Below are 18,294 nucleotides of genomic sequence, written 5' to 3' on the forward strand. Positions count from 1 at the left end.
TTCTAGGTCACGATTCATCACTTGACCAAATATAATAATTCGTACCAACCTGTCTTTTAATCCAATCGTCAATCGCTTCAGTCGCATTCATTCGCCATCGCAATACCATTCGTATTTGTGTTTATGTTTAAAAATCATGAAAAATAATTGTAAGTTTTAACTTGCAATAAAAACTATTAATTAAAATTGACCTTGAGTGGTATCGATGTAGAGAGCGTGACGTTTTAAAAAAATGATTGGTAATTTTAATCAAAATGTTTCAAATTATTTTTAAATAAAAAAGTGCAGATTAATTAATAAAAAAAAAAAAAAAAAAAAAAAAAAAAAAAGGAGTTTTTATTAAAAAAAGAAAATAAGTCAATGCACCTGGTGAAATTCATTGAAGAAATAAATATAATAATATTAAGTGATGAGTAATTCATATATAAATCGCCTCCGCTTATTTTAAGCGTCATAATGGCTGGCATGTCACGAAACAAAGTGATGTGAAGAAAATTATCCTTAGATCAGCAAATACACGCGATAAGAATTATTTGCTGTGAAGTTTACTTTTGTTCATTTGCACTTGTGAATTTTAAACCCCACGTGCATACGCTGGGCACATGTTATATCACATTTGCGCACTGAGCGATCATTAACGATGATATTTAAAAGTGTTGTTTGTTGCTGTTAGATGTAATTACTTCAAACATTGGTCCGTTCTCCACTAAATACTAAATACTGAGCAATTTAACAATAAAAAACGTAAAAGTATTGTACGGCAATCGAGGTCATTTGCGATCACCGGACGTTTACAGGAAGTATAAAGAGAAACAGTCATTGGTGACGTAAATAATTCATAGTAATGTTTTTAATTTTATACTCTTACTTCTTTGTTGATTCTTAGATTTCAGTTTACAGTTTTACGTAAACCAAGATTATGTTACACGGGTGTTTACATGTTGTTTTCATTTTTAATTATAATTACTAAAATTGTATTTTGTTTATCTGAAAGTGTTTGAGTTTTTGTCGTAAAAGTTTACGCAAGATGTTGTGTGTTAATGTACTGTTTTTTATCTTCTTTATCCGTTTTTCTAAAGCAGAACTCGAGGACATTTGTCATGAAAACAATGGTAAGTCCTTTGCTGTTATTTTTTCAAGTTTTTATTGTTAAAAATTGAAAAAATAGAACTTTTAATAATGTAATTCATACTGGAGAAGAAAGTAGTAAAAGTAATTAATAATTTTGAACATTTTTGAATAATATTAACTATAATAAGAATTTTTTTTTATTACAATTAAGAAAAACAAAATTTTAATTTTGGGTTGAAACAAGAGGATAGTTAACTGATAAAAAAATTAATTAATAGAAAAATATAAAAATTAGATTAATTTACAATTAATCAAGAGTTTGATAAACTGAGATTAAGTAAAAAAATTCTTTATTTGAGAAAGTATTTTCGATTAAATTAAATCTGACTTAAAAATTTTTTTTTATTTTCTTCAAGATGATAAAATTTTTCAAAATTAAGTTATTGATTTAAGAATTTCTTTTTTGGATGTCCATTCGTAAATATTGTACTTGTAAAAATGATTAAAGGATTTTCCGGTTGATACTTTTTCAACTATTGTCATTTTTAAAGATATAAACTCATCCCGATGTTACACTCATCAAGAGCTTTCATTTGAATACCCACATGCATTTTGATATATTTTTCATATATACATATATATAATATATATAAATATATGAAAAATTGATGTGGGTACTCAAATGAAAGGTCTTGATGAGTGTGATATCGGGATGAGCTTATATTTTTAAAAATGTCAATAGTTCATAAGATACAAGGTCATTTCTTAATTATGTTAAATTGCACTGTATTTTCTTAAATATTATTTCTTAAATATCGAATTAAATTAATGAAAAAATTTTTTTGTATATTTTAGAAATTGAAAGCAGTGATTTATCAATTCTAATATCACCTCTGATGTCATCGGAGATGATACGAGAAATTAGTATCTATTGGAAAAATTCGCATCTTAAAAATGGTGATGTATTTAAACTATATAAAGGCAATCCAAATACGACAGAAGCTCAGGTGATCTACACATTCAAACCAGACGCAATTCACGGCTACAAAAACTGGAATGAGCAGTGATTTTATTTCTACCTTACAATTATCATTTAGAGACGAGTGTTTGAGTAAGTCGTTCAATAAATAATTGTAATTATACATGCGTGCATACATAAAGTTGAGTTGATTAATTAATTATGATAAAATATTATTTTTTAATCTAGAGTATTATGTATCGTGGGTACGAAATGACACAATAAAAAAGACGAGTTGTTTATCAACACATCCAAATTGGATGGTTAAAAGAAGAAAAACTTTAGGGCATTTAAAAATGCGTGAAGTTTTTATTCCCGGGACTCATGATTCCGCAGCTTATAATAAATTTCAAAATTTTAGAACAGAGTTGATCATTGATAAGTATACAATAACTCAAGTAAGTTCATTTATAACTCACTAAAAAAATTTTTAAATTGTTTATTGATGATAAATTATTATTTCATATTTTTTAAAAATTTTTAAATAATTTTAATAATATTTTTTCAATAATTAATACGTTCTCATTTTTATTTTCTTCTTGAAAATAATTTTATAATCTTTTGAAGAGAAGCACTTCCTCTTCCTAAAAATTAAATTTATGTAATTAAATTATTTTGGATAAACTAAAAAAAAAAATTAACTTAATTTTTAACAAAAAAAAAATAATAATTCACTACTTTAATGAAGCTTTTAACCATAGCCCCGAGCTACAGTTATTTTGGATGTTTTAAAACGCCGAACAATAAAATTTAGTAAAATTATTACTAAAAATTGAAGAAGGCTTTTGTATTTTATATTTTTTAAATTAATTATTCACAATTCACCAACTTATACACGTTACACACATTTAAATTCTTTTTTGTCATTGTATAACTTCGAAATTATTATTATAATAAAGTGTAGACACAATAAGATTATCAACTTCGTTTCGAATCGCTGTACGACTCAAATAACAATGACTGATTTAAAATAAACACAAATTAATTGGACATTAATAAAATGTTTCCTCGATCACATAATATTTATATTTGAATCATAAATCTTTTTAATCTTTTTTAATTTATATGGAAAATTAGGTCAAATACGCAAATAATTAAACATTTTGCGTGTCAGATTAAATTTAAATCTCAAAATTTTACAATCTTAAAAAATAAATATATTTTTTTATTTCTTCTCGAAATTTTAACTTTCAAAATAAATTATTTGGTCAAAATTGATGAATCAATTTTGTTTGATTATTAGGATGAAGATGTATTGGCTCAATTAATTTACGGAGCACGTTATTTAGATATCCGTGTTGGCCGTTATCCAAATTCAGATGAAATTTTTTGGGGTAATCATGGACCAATTCGCATCGTACCACTTCGAGATGTCATAAGAGATGTTAAATTATTTTTGGACAATACTAATGAAATTGTTATTTTCGACATTCAAGAATTTCCAGTCGGTAATTTTCAAACTTTACTTTATTAATAACACAACAATAAAATTATTTATATTTCGGGTGAGAAGTAATCGGTTGAAATGTAAAATTGTTAAGTTTTGATAATTTTATACTGCTTTTTTATGAAATTTTATTACAGCAGGTTCCTGTTTAGAAAAAAATTCAAAACGACTGACAATATTAATTTTCTACACTGAGATAAATAATTTCTTTTGAAAAAATTGGCATTGTTGTGACAAAAAATTAATTTGTTGGAAATTTTCAACCATTTCATTTTTAGCTAAAGAAATAAAATTTTTCTTACAGTAACTCTCTTGTTGAAAAAAAAGTGTTCTAGATTTGTCTGTTTAAAATGTTATTTTCTAAATAAAAAAAAAACTTTAACAAGAAAGTTGCTATGAAAAAAATTTTTATTTCATCAGTTAAGAAATAAAACTGTTGAAAACTTTTAATGAATTCATTTCTTTTCATAACAATGCCTATTTGTTTCAAAAAAAAATTTTTTTGTCTCAGTGTAGAAGAGAAGACATTCAAAAGTTTTAAAAAGAATTAAAATTTCGTTATTTCCAATACTTTTTAATTAATTTTTTTTCAATCGAGGATATCGTCAGTAAAATTTATCATAAAAATCTGGAAATCGGTAGATTGCGCAGGCCAACCCTAGAACTTCCTAAGTTGGAATTTGAAGCACATTAAAATGTGTTTTTTGGTTAATATTTGAGCTTTTTAAGCACAAAGTAACGTTTTTCACGTTTTGAATGAAATTTTTCTAATAACTCGTATATAATTGATTTAATTTAATATTTAGGATTTAAATCATTGGCAGCTCACTATCAACTAACAGATTATCTACTAGAGCAATTTGACGGCTACTACCTGGACAGACCAGTCAATGTTTGGGGAACAAGCCTCGAGGATATTTGGTCAACAGGTAAAAGACTTATCATCAGTTACGATTACTCAAATATCGTCGCTTCACGATCAAGTGTTTGGCCGCAAGTCGAACAACAGTGGGGTAATGTCAGAACTGTAAGTGCTCTTTATAGGCACTTGAATAAAATAGAAACCCAAGCCGCTGATGAATCATATCATTTGTAAGTTACAAGATATTAATATTAATTAATAATAATTTATTACTATTCTTATCTAATAGTATTTTTTAGCTTATGCAAAAATCTGTATTGAATAAATAATAATATTTTATTTTTACAGTAATCGGTTATCGCAACCAAGAGCGGCAATGGCTCAACTGACACCGACAACTTTGGATGTAATATTTAACCGATTAGGCGGTCTTAGAAAAATGGCTGAAAATGTTGATATTAATATCACCGAGTGGTACAGCGATAAATGGCAGCATACTGCAAATATTGTTGCGGTTGACTTTATAAAAGCTACTGGAATTGTTGAAACTGCTATTAAGTGGAACGATAAGCGTGCCAGTGGTTGTTAATTCAATAACTTGTATATACAATAATGATTAAATATTATAAAATATTGCTAATAATTTGTAATAGATACTTTTACAAATATTCAGGCATTCATTTTGTGAAAAAAAATTTTTTTTACCTTTTTCGTCGTTCTAATTACAAAAAAATCGATGGTAAAAATATTGATTGCCTTTTTTTTATGGCACTTGAAAAATTACCTTTAATTTCATGCTTCTATTAAATTTCATGCACTTTTCTTAATTGTAAGATATTTGAATGTACTTATATATTTTTTTTTTTTTTTTTAATATCATATCTATAACTGACTGATGACCATAAAAAAATAAATATATGAAATAATGTGTACTATTTAATATTTTTTCATGGTCATCTGATAATTTTTACTATAATCTATCATCAGAGATGTATCGATTTCAAATAGCATTCTGATGATCGTGTTTTCCGGCGGATGCGGATATAATTGAATGTTTCAAGGTAAAAAGAAATCTATTGATATATAAATTCAGATTCATAAAACGTGTACATTAGTATCAAGGTGTAACTAATGAAATACTTACACTCAGACCTTAGATTATTCAGATTTAATTAGATTACTCAGTTAATATAATATTGCTCCTTACTAACATAAAAAAAAATTTTCTCTTTAATAAAAACATGTTTATTAAGTACTTAAATATTTTATTCTCTTAAAAGTTATAAATTGTGACCAAGGAAATTTTTATCCACAAAATTATCAGTACAGCAACACACTTGCTTGTCCAGAAAATAAAATATGTATTCCATTGGATTATTGTTCTGAAATGGTGAATTTATTGCGTGAAGCAACATTTCCAGTTCATCGGTAAGTTATTCTAAAAATAATTTTTTTATACTTTATTAAATTTATTTAAAATATTTCAAATAGATTCCGACAAGCTGTTTGTGGATATGTGGGGAAAACTACCAAAGTTTGCTGTAATTCTCCTCGAGATACCAGCAATACTATTCAGAATTATAATAACGATCCTAGTTACTCATCAGCTTCTAAATCTTCGCGAAATTGTGGACAGAGTTTTGTAAGAAGTAATACTCCAACGTTAGGATCATTTCCTTTCCTTGTTAGGGTTGGATTTATCAGTAAGTAATTTATAAATTACTTACATTAAATAAAAAATTTTGCTTATCTTCTTAATAATGCAGATAATATTTTTCAAACAATTTTAAAACTAATCAGATCAAATATAAAAAATCAAAAAAGTTTTCTTCAAAGGCCATCAAAATACGACGTCGACAATTTATTATAAGTTGACAAAATTTTCTGCTATAATCTACTCCTTGATAAACTAAAAAATAAATAAATATAAAATATTATTTAAAAAAATTTTTTTTAGTCTAATTTGATTAAAAATTTTTTTTTAAAGATTTAAATGATGGAAGTATAAAATATTCGTGTACTGGAACAATTTTAAATGAACGAACAGTGTTAACTACAGCAACATGTGCTTTAGTTAGTTCTGATGAATATAAGCTGTAATTAAGTATAAAAATATTTTTAAAAAATAATACTACCAAACAAATCACTTATATTTGATAATTAAATTCTCTTTAGACATTCTGTTTTAATTGGAGAGTTTGATACATCATCAAATCCAGACTGTAATCAATTATTCTGTGCGTATTGCACGCAATCATATGAAATCTCTTATGTTGTAAAACATCCAAATTTTGACGCTAAAACTTTTGAACATAATATTGCTCTTTTACGTCTCAATAGTTCTGTTCCTTTTACACGTAAGTTATTTTAATTTATTAAAATAAAAATTTTATTTCAATATTGATTTAATTAAATTGTCTTCTAGTGACAGCTCAGCCAATTTGTTACTCTGATCACCAATACATTCCAATAGGGTGTACTGCATTACTCGTAGGCTGGGGAAAATTGTCTCATTATAAAAAATCGACTCAACAACAAGTATTACCAATTAAAATACTGCCTACTCAAGATTGCAATGAATTTTTATCTCAAGGCTTAAGTGTTGAGTTATGTGGAATAGGTTTTCAAGATGCTTGTTCAGGATTCAGTGGTAGTCCTTTGCTAATTGGTGATGCGAGTGGTTATTCGGTGGTACAAATATTTACATTTTATTTTTAATACTAGATAAATTGGACGCGTTTCTGTAAAAATATTTATTATCGACTATTTAATTGATCAATATTTTTACAAATTTTACTCTTTAATATTCTTTAAAAAAAAAAAAAAAAAAAAAAAAAAACGAAAAATGTCCAATTGGTGCATTTCTTAAAATTTATGAGTATTTAAAAATACTCTATCTATTAACCTTTTAAAGTGGTAAATTAATTATGGAATGTCTCATTACATTTATTTTTGTTTTTTGTGCAGATTGGGATGTTATCATATGGTTCTCAATGTAATCAACAGCTGCCATCAGTATTTATAAATGTTCAAAATTATGCTATGTGGATCACCGAAAATTCTTGAATTTTTTCAAATGATCAATTTGATAGTAATTATTTACAAGTGGGGTCTGACATTTTCATTTTCATTTTTTTGAACGAAATTTTTTTTTTTTTAAATAAAGAGTGAAAACAAAAAGGTGATTACTATAATTTCAACAAATTAAAAAAAAAAATTGTGACATTCAACTTTTCTTTTCTTAATTGTTCGTTTTTTATGTACATTTAAAAAAAAAAAAAAGTAGAAATTTTATCCAAAAACATGAGCCAAAATTTTTTCCAACTTTTAAAGACAAAAAGCTATCGAAATATAAATTTTTGTTAATTTTTCACTTAAATATGGCCAAAAATACGTTTGACCCGACTTGTAAATAATTATCAATTTGATTTTCATTGATAAAATTTTTTTTTTATATTTTATAAAAATTTTTCAATTATTTTCATTGTAGTGTTCATCGACAAATTCAATTTTGTTTAATCCGAATTTGAAATATCAATAAAACATATAATTTAAAAACACCATTTTTATTTTTCTTAAATTATAAGATTACCTCTAATAAAAACCTTTTAATTTAATTAATAGAATTTACTAAAAATTCTTTAAAATTCTTACTCTTAAAATAAAAAAAAATAATAATAATAATACTTAAAATTAATTTTTTTAGAAGCAATATAAATTTCATCTCTATGAAACATAATTAATTCAATGAACAATTTTTAGTTATTAAAAACTAATCGTAAGTGAAAAAAAAAAAATTAAATATCTACGTAGTTATAAAAATACATATAATTTTTTTATAATAAAATTAAAATTATTTTTCTTTATTTTTAAATATATTTAAATATTTCCCACGTGTCATTTCTTTGGCTTCTTCTAGGCCTAATTGATAAGCCAAGTCATGGAGTTTTTTAACTTCTGCTATAAGGCTGGTGACCGGTAAACTGCCTAGTTCTGGAGAAATTAAAATTACAATTATAAAAAAATATTTGCAATAATAATTACTAGATTTCTTTATTATTTAATTGTCGTATCAATTTATGGAGATGAATAATAAAAACTTACGATGTAATTGAGCCATATCATCAGTACTAATTCCCGAAGCAGACCATGACGATTGCTCGCTTGGTGATAAATTTTGAGCAATAAATTCATTAACACCTGGAACTTGATCAATTGCTGGTAGAAAATATAATTTTCATAACCATAATAAGAAAATTAATAAAATAACGTGAAAAATAACTCACTTTGTTCCGGCCACAGCTCCGGTGATGCTCGATCAAGTTTTTCCAAACTCATTAGACTATCGTCAAGACACGTAACATCTATTTTTTTAATTATCAAAATGAAAACAAAATTATTAGTATTCTTTGCCAACAATAATAATAATAATATTAATTAAATATATGACACTGAAGTTGACAGACGTAAAAAATATTTTTACAATTTTTTGGCAATTAAATTATTACAAAAAAAATGTAATTAAAAAATTTCACATGTGAAAATTAATAAAAATTACAAGTGAAAAATTTTTAGAAGCATTTTTTTATTGTAATTGATTTGTTAAAAAATTTTTTTAAATTTACAGCTGACGGCTAACTTCAGTATTATTTAAATATAGCGTAATTAATTTTATTTAAATAAGACAGACTCCTAAATGTATATATTTTGGAAGGTAATACTTATATGTATATAAAAGTATGTATATATATATCATATACATATATATATATATATATATATATATATATATATATATATATATATATATATATATATATATATATATATATATATATATATATATATATATATATAACCCACAAATAATTGTCAATATTTAGTACACGAAATTCAAGAAATAAAAAGGTGATTATTTGTTTTAAAAAATTAAAGTTACCCAATGTTATTATTTACCTGTTTGATCAGTTTTTTTATTTTTTGAAGACATTTCAACGATGTTTAATATTTAACTTGAGGATTATTAATTATTAAATTTACAAAATAACTTTCATAATTATTATATAAAGAATTTAGGTTAAAATAGACGCGGATGTTTTCGCGGTTTTGAGATACTACAATTTCGATATCGTCCACTAGCTCGCTCTGGTGGCAAAAAGTTTAATTTAATTTTACAACTCCTACTGTTTTGATTTTTAAAAATCAATCTAATAAAAAATATTGTTTAAAATTCTTTACTAATATTCATGATTATTTTATAATTATCAAAAATTGGTGCAAAATTAAAAGTGTAAATAATGACGGCGGCTTCAAAGTTTTAATGTTTCATTTCTACGTATTGTTTGTGGAAAAATAAGAGTCGATGTTAAGAGCTATCGATTATAAAAATTCAATCAGCTGACATCTGAAAATTTTTGTAATTTATTTTATTGAAAAATTATTTTAAAAGATATAATGCCATACATAAAATTTTATTTAACAACCATTTAACTTACAACAAGATTTTGAAATTATTCACAGATAAACAATACAATTATCCAGCATTTACTTGCTCCGAAGCTTCGTCACGTTTAAGTTTTTTAGTAAGTTCTCTTTGTTGTTCTAATAAATAAATATTTTCTGCCTTGCGACGTTCCTGACGTTCAATGTCTCGAACCACACCGAGATGAAGTTGTTCTCTAATATTCAAAAAACAAGAAAAAAAAACAATTAAAATCAACGTAACCTCTCTAGAAAACATAAACATTAGATGAATATTTTTATTTACCTGTCTTCTTGTTGCTTATAATGAACAAAGCCAATTATACCGACAGTCAATGTACAACTACTAAATAAAACAAGTCTTGATGTGAATGACATTTTTTATAATATTAAATTTCTTAAAATTTATTTAATATTTTTTCATTATCAAGTGCTTTAGGATAACTCAGAAATTTCTTTTCCCATTCTCTATTTATTTAGTTTAATGATGGACCGTTGCCAGTTATGTGCATTTCTGTATACTTTCGCGCGCAAAATTTAAACATTTAATGAAAATTAATTTAGCAAATATTTAATAATTTTTCTAATAAAAAAATTACTGCATTAAAAAAATGAAAAAAAAAAAAAAAATGGACATTTAGAAATTGTGATAAATCAAAAATGCAATTTTTTAAAAATCATTTTTCGGAACAATTTTTTTTGTTAAATAAAATTAAAAAATAGTCAAGTGACAGCTAACTTTAATATCATAAATATTTAAAGTAAAAGACCCAGTTATTGACACTGGGCTAGTTTGTTTGAGATTTGCAATTTTTTTATAATTAAAAAATAAAGTAAAGTATGCAGATAGACAAAATATAAATTTCAGGATAATCGAATTTTATGTAATAATAAATGTAACTATTTTATAATTCATAAAAAATGGAAATAATTGAAAAGTAAGTAAATTCATTAATTATTAACATAGGAAAATAATTTTGTGTATTGAAACTTAGCTATAATTATTAAGACTATTTTTTTCAAGTAAACTTAGTATTTTTATGGATATAGAATATAAGCTACTTAATAATTAGTTTTAATTATTTATATAAAATAAAGAAAAAATTCTAACAAGTGAAAAGTTAGGTCGAATTATGCCTAAGAAAATTAAAATAAGTTGATGTTTGAAGATGTATTACTGAAAGGGGTGGTTGATTCACCCTCAGACCTGTGTAATCTTCTGTAATTAGCTCTGTAAATAACAGTCTCTGGTGTTATAGGTGGATTCATACTTCTAGGAGTGTTCATATTCATTGATGGAGAATAAGTATCACGTGGAGAAGCTGAGTCGTAAGGATTACTTGGGTTAACAAATGCAACTTTCCTGCCGAATCTTAAAAAAATTTTTTTTAAATTAAATTACTACAACATAATAAATTTTAAGTAAAAAAATACGTACGGATATTTAAGACGTTGATTCTGCTTAACATGACCTAAATTATTTGGAACAGGATTTTCTTGACGGAAAAAATTTTCAGGTTGAATATATCTACCATCAGACGCAGTAGAGTTAGTAGCTAGTTGATAATGATTTTGTTGAGTTGCTAATAACTCATTGATAGAAGTTGTGAATTTTTGTTTCATTTGTTGAATTTTTAAAATTGTTTTACGTTGCTCCCAGTACAAACGTTTTAATGCGTTATATTTTTCGCCCTAATTTATAAAAAAATTAAAATAATAAATATATATGACAATGATAATTTTTTTTAATTATCGTTATTATTACTTGTTGTAAAAGCTTGTCCGTTATCATCATCTGATTAAATTTAAAATTGGCAACACTAGCCATATTCTGCAAAAATTCATGACGTGGGGTGAATAAATAAGCAATTGCTGATGGTAGTGGTTCAGTCAATTCCACAGTCTGAACATCTGGTGTCTGGCAATACTGACATGTACTCATTCCTCAAAAAAAAAATAGACATTTATAAATTTATCTAGACTTGAAATTTAATTAGAGAATTGTTTTGACTTTTTTTTTTTTTTAAAGAAAATAAACATAGCCCATAAATTTACCTGTATTTATGCATTGATGACAAAAGATATGGCCGCATTGTGTTAAATAAAAACCTCGGTTGCTCGATCTCTTATTATAATAGCATTTATTGCAAATAATATGATTAATAAAGGACATAATAAAATTTTTTTAAATTTCAATTGATTTTAATTATCGAACGGTTGAGTATCTTGATGCTTATAGATTAAGGTGCTTTATTGAATTTTTTATACTAATATTAAAAAAAAAAAAAAAAAAACTATAGACAAAAAATAATAATTTAAAGTTGGTGGCGCGCATGTAGATAGTTCAAAAAATTTTGGCGCTTAGTATTTTAGTTGAAGATATTTTATAATTTTTTAGACACTTTTTTACTGTATTCAAAAATTACCGCTCGTCAAGAGTGATTGTCGATAAAACAGGAAATAAATATAAAAAAATTATTTTCATAAATTCTGTAATGTAAATTAAGTTAGCCGAGATTTAAAAATTTTTGATTTTTGTTAACAAATAAATTTGCTCCAAATAATTATTTAAAAAAAAATTGCATTTGTAGTTTTTTAAAATTTCTAAATGTCAATTTTTTTTTGCCATAAACTTTGTTTTTTGCACTGTATTAAATTATTACTTATGTTTCATACTTGGAGACAAATTGTGTAAGTAAAAAATTAAAATTAATTGACTTTTTACTATATTTGTACATTATCACAAATTATTTTAAGTTACAAAAACTTTATTTTACAAATAACTTGAGTTCATGAAAATTAAGTTAGCCGGCATTTAAAAATTTTTAGAATTTTTTTTTTTATTGAAAAATTATTCAAAAAAAATAAAAGAAAAAATTTCACATGTAGGAAATTTTAAAAATTACACATGCAATTTTTTAAAAATATTTTTTTGTTTTAGTTTAATTATTAAAAAACAATAAAAAATTAAAAACGTCGGCTAACTTTATTATTATCTTAAGTTTGTATGTAAGCGGAGACGGTCCGTATAAAAAACAAATACAAAACACACATGTCAGCTGTATAATAGTACTGTAAAATCTTAATAGAGTTTCGGAGTAATTTTTCAACTTTTCTTCAAGTTATTACAAAAGAAATAAAAAAAAAAAAAAAAAAAAAAACAACCTGTGAAAATTATTATAAAATAATTTTTCATGATGAAATTTATTTTCTACACATTCTAAAGTAAGTGTTTCACATTTTTAATAAAACGAACGCTAACCTAAAACGAAGTTGATAAAAATAATTTTAAATTGCGCTCTTTATTAAAAAAAACGCAAAGCAAAAATTACAGTGATATAAATTACCGCCTAATTTATTTTTTACTAAAATTAAAAAATTTACCAAACAAAAATGGTAAAAATTGCATTAAAATTTAAAGCATCTCTAGAAAACATTCAAGAGTTAAATTCAAGAGATGAAAACTTTCGGTGGTATTTAAAATTTTCTTGCTCCGGATGCTCAGAAGAATCAGACAAGTGGAACTATTTATCATTAAACGAGGTTGTTGATCATAATCACGGTACTGTTAATCATTTCGTATGCAAATGTAAATCCTGTAAGCGCGTTAACACCGTCACAATTATTGAAGACTCATTGAAAGCCTACACTGTTGAGGATGAAGGAACATTCAAAACCATCGCTGTATTCGACTGTCGAGGATTGAACCCCATTGATTTTAAACCCGGTGAAGAATGGGTAGTTAAGACTATCGACAATGGAACGGAGTTCGAGAAGGTTGATTTGAACGAAGGCAGCTGGTCTGAGTACTGTGAGATCATCAAGCAACCAGTTTGTGTCGAAGACATTGAACATAGATTTGAAAAAATTAAATAATTCATTTTTTTTATACAATTCACTTCCAGTTTAATTTAATGAGATTAAATTTAGCTGTCACTTCACAATTGTTTTAATTTTCTTTAACAAATAAATTATAGCAAAAAAAAATTATTAAAAAAATGGACTTGTAGAAATTTTAATAAATTAAAAATGCAATTTTTTTAAAATTATTTTTTAGAACAAATTTTTTTTGTTAAAGAATATTAAAAAATTGTCAAGTGACCGCTAACTTTAATGTCATTTTAATTTATAGTAATATGATCAGCATCACGAGTAATTGGAAAAAATAATGTTAATCAATTTTAAACAATTTTGAAGAGTTTAATTGTCTTTAATCAAGATGAAAAATTCTTGAATTAAGTAAAATTTACTTAAGGGGGAATTTCGGGAATTTTTTTGACAGGGAAAATAAAGAAATTTGGGGATCGGATTTTTTTTATTTTATTAAGGACACATTAAAGATTATTACCCTAAATTTTTATTAAAAAATATGTAATTAATCCAAAGTTATTAACAATCTCGTAGAGTACGTACGGAATTTTGACAATTTTCATTTAAAAAAAAGGGCGATTGATTGAAAATTTTCTCACTATTCTCACTGTTTTTTTTTTTGTTTTAAACCCAGCCAAAAAAATCTTTAAAATAAAAATTTTTTAAAGGGAGAGGTTGCAAATCGATAATTGTTTGAAATTGATTATTATTTTTTCCAATTACCCGTGATCCTGATCATATTACTATAAATTAAATAATTTTTTCGTAAATATTAAAAATTGTTTATTATTAAATACTTAAAGGATTTATTAATCTTAAATACTTTTGATAGATACCAAGGATTAAATAATAAATGATAAAGAATTGTTATCAATTATCAACAACGACATAATATAATTTATTAATAATCATATACAAAAAAACCATTCATTATTTTATGATAAATTGTTCGAGACAGATCAAACTTATTGTTTATGATTGTAACAATAGTCTTTGATAAATTTATCTCATTACTTTATAAATTAATTTTTTTTCTACCCTGCACTGTCCGTCTGATGACTAAAGACAAGTCCGAGCAGGGGAACACTTGAAAAACCAATTTTGTTTATTTTTTATTTTTTATAATTATTATTTCTTGTTTGAATTTGGTGAATTTTGAAATGGTAATGTTATTTTTGGAATGTATTAAAAGCAGCCAACAATACATTTTTTTTGGTAACTATTTTTTTAGTGTACCATTTGATTATTAATGATAATGAAAGTAATTAAGAGTATTTTAAAAAAATACTAATAGTTATATACATCGGGCAATTTAAAATCAATTATAATTGTAACGCAGCTTTGCAGTTCTATTTTTTTTTTTTAAGTGTCAATTTCAATTGAAATATTTAACTTTATTTTTTCCACGATCAAGTGGTAAAATTGCTTGCATTTAATTGAATTTAATTTTATCATTGATTACGTTATTATTAATGAACTTATATTCAAAAATATTTTAAGTTATAATTATTTCAACTGAAATAAAAACTTGAGTTCTTTAGGGGGGTCTTTTGATTTTACGCCCTGATTTTTGAGCATTTTTTTTTTTAATTAAAAATTTTTTTTTTATTTGTAAAATTTGTTAAAATTGTGACAATTAATTTTTTTATGCATTTTTCAAAAATGCAATGTAATAATATAAAATATTTAAGGAGCATTTGAGCACATTTTTTTTTTTAATTTTTTTAGCTAAAAATTTAACTGCATACTCTTAAAATGTGTCCAAATAAATGGTAAAAAATTCAAAGTTCTATTTCTTCATTGATCTTTACAAAAAAATGCTCAAAAATCACGGCTTCAAACCAGAAGACCCGCTCAATTAAATTTAAAATTGAAAAATTTTTTTGTAAAATGGCTGACAAACTTCTTTAAAAATTAATATAAATACAGTAAATAAACAAATAATTTATCTAGTACAATAACTACTATTTAGATAGTTTAATTCTAAAATCTATGATTTTCTAAATTTAAACTACGTATTAACTATCGTCTAATATTTTAATTTAAATAAATATTGCATGTTACGATTAATTGATATAAATTTCGTTTTTTGACGAAAACATTTCAACGTAAATCACATTAAAATTTCTAGATACACTAATAATTTATTAATTAAATCTAATCGTACTGCTATCAGTCTATTCTTAAAAATATCACTGTGACTGAATATAGTTTAATAAAATTAATTATTACCAAAAAAAAAATAAATTACATCATCATAATTCATCAATACAAATAATAAATAGAATAAATTAATAAATATCTACTTTGAATACAATATTTGGCATAAAAATGAATAGTATTCAGTAATAAACTTTCCATAAAATTTTTTTTTGTTTTTCAATCAAGAAAAGTTTTTTTTTTTTTTTTTCTATTTTTGTATTATCTTTGGTAAAGTAATTGAGAAATAACGTCCTACTGACAAACATAAATAATCTGTGTCACAGCTTACGATTTAAGTACAGTAAACAAAAAAAGTATTGACAGTACAACGGATAAAGTATAAATATAACATTGTATTAAACTTCTATGGCCTCCACAGACGTTTAAGTCTACGCTACGTGTATTGTCTAAAAAATTATTGTAACATAAAATACAAGATAATAATATATCCTACAATACAGATATTTTTCTACAATAAAAAAAATCTCGGATATTTTTAACAAAACAAATAATACTAACATACAAGTTATGGATAACTGTCTTTTATATTATAATTTAATCAAAAGCAATAAAAAAAAAAACTAAGGTATATAAATGGGGAATTTTACGCTAAATTGACCCTTTTTTATCCTGTGAAACTTTTATATCCTTGTCTACTTTACAAAAAACGGTTTTCAGAATTTTAAAAAAAAATTTTTTTCAAAAATTTATAACTTTTTTTTGATTGAGCGAAAAAATTTGAAAAGTGGTCGACTCAGCGTGAAATGCCCCAAATACTTCTACGTAAGGTGATATTCACTGGAATATTAAAATAATAATAATAATTAATTTATCGATTGAATGTTTATAATTTTTAACTATCTACTCTTTATTGATTACTGATTATTACTGAATATTTATATTTGGTTTAAAGATAAATTACTATAGCCATTTTGTAAATTTTAAAATGTAAAAATTTTTCGTACGTAGCAAATTTAATTTATGTACTAATTTACATATACTTAAATATGCCTATTAAACAAAGAGTTGTAGACTAAAAATGTGCCCATTTCTATGAAAAAGATAATATCAAAATATAAAGATGTGTTAAAAATTTAATGAGTTAATGATTTTGAAATTTATGGCAATACTACGGTTCTTTCGACTCCACGATTTGAAAACAGATTTGTATGGATCTCAACTAAATAAAACGAATAGACTTATTAATAAAGACTTGAGAATATTTAGGATACATTTTATAATTCTATAAAATATTCTTAAGTCTTTTTTAAAATTCTAAAGCAGGATCAAAATTTCTACAGGCGTGTTAATTTTTATTTACAAATCAATTTAAAATTTGGATTGATCTCAAAACTAATTCACATTTGTGTCAAAATATGAATTTTAATCTTAAATTTATTTTGAATCAGAATTTTTTTTGCACGGGCTGTTTTTTCGCTACGATTTTACCAAAATTTGACTGTGATTTTACAGTAATTTTGAAATCGCGAGGGAATAATTATAAATCGACTATTATTTATTACAGTTTTCTTTTTTCCGTGTAATGTAATTTTTCTCTTTTTCTTTTTTCCGTAAAGTATCAAAATTTTTTCAATTTTTGTAGTGCCGTAAGAATCGTAGAAGCCCTAAATTAATATGTTTAAAAAAAGTATCGTTGAAAAAAAAAAAAAAAATACATGAACAATTGTGTTTGTTAATGGTGATGATCAAAGAATAATGAACTCAGAATTCCATAAAATTATTATGTATCGAATATATTGATAAACATTAAGGCTATCGATACCTGCCTTTGTAAAAATTGAAAACGGCCAGGAAAATATTTTTTATAACACGTCATATACGACTTGACGTTTCTTTTAATCTTCCTGACGTTTAGTTGTAGACAGACATAAAAATATATGTGAGTCCCCCTGCAGGGCGTCTGTTAAGAAAACCCCCCTGTACCTATATAGACGCTTAGGTATACCGTTATAAAGTTGAAAAAAAAAAATACTAAAAAAATCACTTTGAGGGACAAGTTTTAAGTATCGATTCAAGGTAACGTGTCATCGAGGATCGGCTCCTGCAGGCACGTCTGCTTCAGCGTAGCCGACTGATCCTCAAGGCTACGTTTTAGGCCCTCGATCGTATGCATCAGCATCTGTCTTCGTAGCTGTGTGAGGTGATGCTGGAAGTTTTGGTTGTCTTGAGCATTCAAGTTTGCTTCGGCTGCTAATCGCTCTTGACGTAACTGCGCTATCTTTTCTCTCAATGTCCGTCTTGAATCATCTGTAATTTAATATATTAATGAATATTTATATTTTGATAAGTAAAAAAAAAAAAAAAAAAAAAAAAAAAAATAAA

At 24.8% G+C, this 18,294-nt stretch overlaps 7 protein-coding genes across 10 annotated transcripts in view; 3 read left to right on the forward strand and 4 right to left on the reverse strand.

Moving 5' to 3' along the window:
• The first annotated feature begins 389 nt into the window (after window positions 1-389).
• LOC141526064 (PI-PLC X domain-containing protein 1) lies at window positions 390-5,066 on the forward strand. Its single transcript, XM_074240817.1, is given in 7 exon segments — window positions 390-1,112; window positions 1,927-2,116; window positions 2,118-2,182; window positions 2,279-2,487; window positions 3,333-3,537; window positions 4,343-4,628; window positions 4,747-5,066. Coding segments are annotated over 7 exon segments (1,281 nt in total). The 5' UTR covers window positions 390-1,027; the 3' UTR covers window positions 4,988-5,066.
• Window positions 5,067-5,207: 141 nt separating this feature from the next.
• Window positions 5,208-7,891, forward strand: LOC141526072 (chymotrypsin-like protease CTRL-1). The gene is made up of 7 exons (XM_074240830.1): window positions 5,208-5,459; window positions 5,679-5,826; window positions 5,890-6,101; window positions 6,386-6,494; window positions 6,574-6,755; window positions 6,824-7,089; window positions 7,366-7,891. Exons 1-7 carry the CDS (start codon window positions 5,450-5,452, stop codon window positions 7,462-7,464), a joined length of 1,026 nt encoding a protein of 341 aa, XP_074096931.1. The 5' UTR covers window positions 5,208-5,449; the 3' UTR covers window positions 7,465-7,891.
• Window positions 7,892-7,988: 97 nt separating this feature from the next.
• Window positions 7,989-9,530, reverse strand: Lin-52 (DREAM core complex component lin-52). 3 transcript variants are annotated; one of them, XM_074260109.1, is made up of 4 exons: window positions 9,355-9,530; window positions 8,685-8,762; window positions 8,503-8,598; window positions 7,989-8,391 (listed from the first exon to the last, which is right to left on the reverse strand). In XM_074260109.1, exons 1-4 carry the CDS (start codon window positions 9,386-9,388, stop codon window positions 8,252-8,254), a joined length of 348 nt encoding a protein of 115 aa, XP_074116210.1. In that variant the 5' UTR covers window positions 9,389-9,530; the 3' UTR covers window positions 7,989-8,251. The 3 variants fall into 3 exon arrangements, with proteins under 3 accessions (XP_074116210.1, XP_074116202.1, XP_074116192.1); XM_074260101.1 differs by having other exon boundaries at window positions 8,503-8,604; XM_074260091.1 differs by having other exon boundaries at window positions 8,503-8,616.
• A 146-nt stretch (window positions 9,531-9,676) lies between these two features.
• On the reverse strand, window positions 9,677-10,329 carry Pet117 (cytochrome c oxidase assembly factor-like). Of its 2 annotated transcripts, XM_074260129.1 has the most exons (3): window positions 10,166-10,329; window positions 9,894-10,076; window positions 9,677-9,802 (listed from the first exon to the last, which is right to left on the reverse strand). In XM_074260129.1, exons 1-2 carry the CDS (start codon window positions 10,255-10,257, stop codon window positions 9,932-9,934), a joined length of 237 nt encoding a protein of 78 aa, XP_074116230.1. In that variant the 5' UTR covers window positions 10,258-10,329; the 3' UTR covers window positions 9,677-9,802; window positions 9,894-9,931. The 2 variants fall into 2 exon arrangements, with proteins under 2 accessions (XP_074116230.1, XP_074116222.1); XM_074260121.1 differs by lacking the exon at window positions 9,677-9,802 and having other exon boundaries at window positions 9,851-10,076.
• A 539-nt stretch (window positions 10,330-10,868) lies between these two features.
• On the reverse strand, window positions 10,869-12,380 carry LOC141526464 (uncharacterized). The gene is made up of 4 exons (XM_074241506.1): window positions 11,935-12,380; window positions 11,645-11,823; window positions 11,318-11,571; window positions 10,869-11,251 (listed from the first exon to the last, which is right to left on the reverse strand). Exons 1-4 carry the CDS (start codon window positions 12,050-12,052, stop codon window positions 11,026-11,028), a joined length of 777 nt encoding a protein of 258 aa, XP_074097607.1. The 5' UTR covers window positions 12,053-12,380; the 3' UTR covers window positions 10,869-11,025.
• A 642-nt stretch (window positions 12,381-13,022) lies between these two features.
• Window positions 13,023-13,879, forward strand: LOC141524461 (CXXC motif containing zinc binding protein). Its single transcript, XM_074238364.1, has one exon. It carries the CDS (start codon window positions 13,273-13,275, stop codon window positions 13,753-13,755), a length of 483 nt encoding a protein of 160 aa, XP_074094465.1. The 5' UTR covers window positions 13,023-13,272; the 3' UTR covers window positions 13,756-13,879.
• A 143-nt stretch (window positions 13,880-14,022) lies between these two features.
• LOC141524388 (uncharacterized) overlaps window positions 14,023-18,294 on the reverse strand; it is a 43,109-nt gene continuing 38,837 nt past the window's right edge. Inside the window, exon 8 of the mRNA XM_074238239.1 lies at window positions 14,023-18,219. Coding sequence (XP_074094340.1) covers window positions 17,984-18,219 — 236 coding nt within the window. The 3' untranslated portion in view covers window positions 14,023-17,983. The remainder of the gene's footprint in view (window positions 18,220-18,294) is intronic.

Source organism: Cotesia typhae, unplaced genomic scaffold (genome assembly GCF_013202065.1).
Source record: "Cotesia typhae breed Kobodo isofemale line unplaced genomic scaffold, CoteBio_Ctyphae contig_11, whole genome shotgun sequence".
In the NCBI taxonomy this organism is placed as follows: Eukaryota; Metazoa; Arthropoda; class Insecta; order Hymenoptera; family Braconidae; genus Cotesia; species Cotesia typhae.